The following is a 4,395-nucleotide window of genomic DNA, read 5'->3' on the forward strand; positions in this document are numbered from 1 at the left end:
ATGAGCCATTTGCCACCTTGGGACATGTATAAATGAAGGGGTTGCACATACATCCTTAGCCACTTCTTTTCAGCCTCTATTTGCATTCGATAATTTCGCTTGGTATGAAAGAGTTACTAGAGGGATTGACTGTTTGATGTTGAACATCCCATCCTCTTTCCAGCCTTTCTGTCTCTTTGGCTAATTGAATAAATCTCCCTGATGGCTGCTATATCTGATTTCCAGTTATTCTCCAGTTGCTGTCCTGTTCGCTTCCCTCACTGTAGAGGGTTCTGGCTAGGCCAAACTACATAAAACTACATAGCTGGACGGAGGTTAGGGGTCACGTGCTAACGTCGTCCAACCATGGATGGAAGAGTGTGTTGTTATTACTAACTACGCGGGAGCAACACAATATGTTGGATAGAGTAATTAGAAGGGGAATTATCATGTATATAGCCTATCGGTAGGCTTCGATGCGTTTCGCCATCATATATGCAAGCCGGTCCCATCGCTTCTCCAAACGTTTGTAGGTTAAATATACTGATACTCAAGTTACTACAGCGTATGTAGTAAATATTTTCTTCAAATGGACAAAACCTGCGCGAGCTGTGGCGCAAATATTTAAAACGACAAGATTTGCAGTTCCTGAGCGAGAGTAAAAGGTGCAAATATTGACGCTTTCGGAACCGGATTATATAAGCGTCAACGTCACTCGTCACTCCATCTTTGATCTCATCCAACCGAGGAATAATAAAGCCCGTAGATAGATCCATTGTCAATGACAATCTTCCACCCGATGCTTTCATTAAATGTCATTGAATGAGCTGTATTAGCTATGGCTGGACGTCGGCATGTTTCTGTTTCTGCTTCGGGAATATAAACCACCCCTTTGTTGAACTAGACCACGCAGCAGCGAGATGATGGAAGGGTTTAAGTTTGTGAGGAGCTCTTCGGGGCAATGGAAAACTTTTCTTCGTCGGTGCCTTTCTGAGAGATCCGATGCCGCTGAATTTGGGCGTTTTGCGACGGTTATGCTGAATCGCCATTCCATCCCAGGGAGAAGGTTAATAGACATCATTCTAGCGGCAAGAGTTGTCACAAATGTGCCTTGGGACCCATTGATACCGCGCTCTATGTGGACACCCTACACAGGCTTGGTAGCATTAAACTTGAAGATATCCTAGAGTCCCTTTTAGCGCATTCGACAGTCTCCCAGAAGCAAGCGTCTGTTCAGAATGGATCAGCCACAAAAACACCCCTCAGTACGCTGATGACCGACTACTGCGTTATCCACAATGCTACAATAGCAGCGACTTCAGGACATGCCCCAAAGACAATAGCTGAAGCCGGAAACACATTTTCTGCGCTCGCACAATGGATTTTATCTCTTCTTTCATGGAACTCAAGTCGTGAACCGGAAGGCGACCCCTCCAGCTCGCTGACAAGCTCTCCGGATGCTCTGACCGTGTTCGAATCGCTCGGGATTTTATTTGCTGCACTTGCCAGCACTGAGAGATCAGTAAACGCTCTTTCTGCCGCTGGGACAAAAGGTACCCTTTCTATTCCTGTCACATTGGCTGTAATTGCATTTCCAACTTGGATTAATTACTGATTGTTGTTGCCCATCAGAGTGGAGAAATAAGCTAGGACAAGCTCTTTCTGAATATATACCACTATGTGCTGGTGTATCAATTCCCCTACGTGACAGGCTCGAAGCGCTGCAAAAAGATTTTAACTTATATGGTCACGATGGAGAGAAATCTCTTGAGGATTCAATGATGGAAAATGTCAATATCTCGGCTCTAGAATTTGAGTCTAACGTGCTTGACGGCGTTATCATTAATTCCAGAGCAGGGCCTTATATATATGTTAATGCCTTGGTATGTGCCTTTTTCCCCTCTCATTTATTGCTCTGCGTGTGTTAATATCATCTTGAAGCTCGTCGGGAGACCACTGGTTGATGATAACATGGTTGTCAACTATTTAAATAACCGATATGGAGTAAGTTCTTGAAGCCCTACTTTATCAACTACACAAATCTCATGTTATCTTTCTAGGGCGATCGCATGGCACTGATTGAAGATCTTATTACTGCGGCCTTTGACGTTTTATCAAATGGGATGTATCGCAATGAGCCTAACCGCACAATGTTTATCTTCCGCTCTTTCCTAGTCAACAAGCTGCCACCATTTTTTGCCGAGATGTGTACATCTGCTATTGATCCCATCCCCATGGAGCTTTGTATCACCCGTGCCCTCAGTCGCATTGACCCCAACGCCTTTCCGTCGTTTTCGGAAATGTTCGCCATGCAAGGAAATTCTATTCTCTCGGATGTCCGACAGGAATTTTTGTTTGCCTGTGCGTTGCACAAATTGATACCCGAAGCGAGCATCGAGCGGCTTCTAGGAGAAAACCCAATGCAAACCTTGCCCGTTGGAGGACAGCTTCGACGAGAAGATTTAGTTTCCCAAATTAATAGCAACCCTGAGCGTGCAGAGCAACTTATAAATGAACTCGAGTCAATGGAAGGGAACGCTGGTGCGATAGCGACGGCTATCACGGAAGTGAGATTTTTTTTCTTTCTTTCTTTATTTTTCTCTTGTTGCTGCCCTAGCCTTCCTCAAAATCTGACCACATTGCCAGGTAATGCATAGTTTATGCTCAAGGAAGGAAACGATGACCCTGAAGAATATTTGCAATTCCCTCTCACGGAGGCCACTTTCCTTGGACGTCATGCTTCTTTTTATTAGCCCATCAACTATCTTACAGCCCCTCTGCGCTTTGCTTGATGCCTGGAAATGGGGCGAAGAACAAGGTACACAGGATCATTCTCAGGTATGCTCTATGAAACATGCTGACAGCATATACAGGGGAAAGTCAACCGGTCTATGATGAATTCGGCAGCATATTACTACTGGTTCTTGCCTTCAAACACAAATACGGACTATCTCATTACGACTTAGGAATTTCAAACCCCGACTCGTTTGTCCTCAGGCTTCTAAACTATGGGTCCTCAAGTCAGAGACTTGACGACTTGGACGAAAAGCAAAAAAATAATCTTGGAGCATGGATCACAGCCTTGTTCATTGCAGAAGGGATTAGCGACGATTTAATGTCATCATGCAGTCCCCAGGAGTTTTACTTCCTCGTAGCGACTCTTTTCAGCCAAAGTCTGGCGGCCTGTGAAGCCGGAAAACTAGAATTTGAGACGTTGAAGGGAGGGTTTGAATGTACGTTGTTCCTGAGTGAAACCATGCAAGAAAGTTACTCATTTTTACAGATCTCTTAGAACCGTTCCTCTTGCCATCTCTAGTGATGGCATTAACGTGGCTTGGTCATCACATTTGGGAGTCAGAAAGTGATTTGACTACATCGTTAAAACTTTTGCTTGCCCTCGTTAAACCAAGTTCCATATCTGGCGAAGCGCAGGAAATCCATCGCACTGTGCTATTAATAACTGCAAAGCCGCTTGAAGACCAGCTGAAGGGTGTTCGTACTAGGCATCCTTCGAGAAACGATATTAAACCCGTTCTCGAGGCTTTAGAGCCATACCACTCCTTCCAGCGGCGCAGCACAGCGCGTTATGGCGAAGTTGAAGGCTGGGCTTCGAATCCAGCAGGTGGAGGGATTGTTGCCAGCATCCGCAACACCTTTTCGTCATTCGTTTTCTGGAGCACAAGCCCCTGAAATAAGCATGACGCCGCCCTAGCTATACACACCGTCAGATTGTCGCCGGAATACGGCTTGTAGGCGCCGTTCGCGTACTGCGAGGCATAATCGATGAGCTCAAATTGCAAGCGGAAACGGGGAGCGGTGATCTCGCCCTTGATATTGCCGCCACGCTCATATGTGCTCCCCTTGCGGAATCCTTCGCCGTAGAGCGGGCAGCATTCCATCCCGTTGACCTGTCTAAAGATTCGGTACCCCACAATTCTATTCTCACACTCCGCGACGCACTTAACCTTGAGCGTGAATCCATCCCCAAGTTAGTCGATAGTGACACGCCCCGTGCGGAGCTAATTGTGCGGTTAAATCGGCGAGTCGATGCGCTTACTGCTATCCCGCAGCTGTCACAAGAAGTCTCAAGCATCGATGTTGGCAACATCATGCAAGATATCAATTTAGAAGAGGAAAGCATGGGAATGACTAACCCAAGGCTCGATCAAGGCGGTGAGCAAGCCGGTCAGCAGGATCAAGTCGCGGACGCTGCAGGTGATCTCAATGACATGCTTGATGCAGCAGTGGCGGCGGCGGCTGGGGGTGATGGGGCCGGAAACGAACAGGGGATGGGTATGAGTGGAATCCGCGGGATTAGTATGACTATGGATAGTGGCATAGAGCGCAAGCATTGATGATGTGCTCAACGAAGCGGATACTGTGAGAGTCGCAATCCTGAATTTTTGGATTTGGATA

The 4,395-nt window shown here is 46.5% G+C and overlaps 1 protein-coding gene across 1 annotated transcript; it reads left to right on the plus strand.

Moving 5' to 3' along the window:
- Positions 1–345: 345 nt before the first annotated feature.
- Positions 346–4,334, plus strand: HCAG_05653 (conserved hypothetical protein; the record flags this gene model as incomplete). The annotated part of the gene is made up of 11 exons (XM_001540136.1): positions 346–357; positions 439–508; positions 544–637; positions 1,054–1,532; positions 1,612–1,862; positions 1,921–1,983; positions 2,040–2,546; positions 2,637–2,712; positions 2,853–3,212; positions 3,296–3,471; positions 3,708–4,334. 11 exons carry the CDS (start codon positions 346–348, stop codon positions 4,332–4,334), a joined length of 2,715 nt encoding a protein of 904 aa, XP_001540186.1.
- Between the last annotated feature and the right edge of the window lie 61 nt (positions 4,335–4,395).

Source organism: Histoplasma capsulatum, genomic scaffold (assembly GCF_000149585.1).
Source record: "Histoplasma capsulatum NAm1 scaffold_5 genomic scaffold, whole genome shotgun sequence".
NCBI classification, from domain to species: domain Eukaryota; kingdom Fungi; phylum Ascomycota; class Eurotiomycetes; order Onygenales; family Ajellomycetaceae; genus Histoplasma; species Histoplasma mississippiense.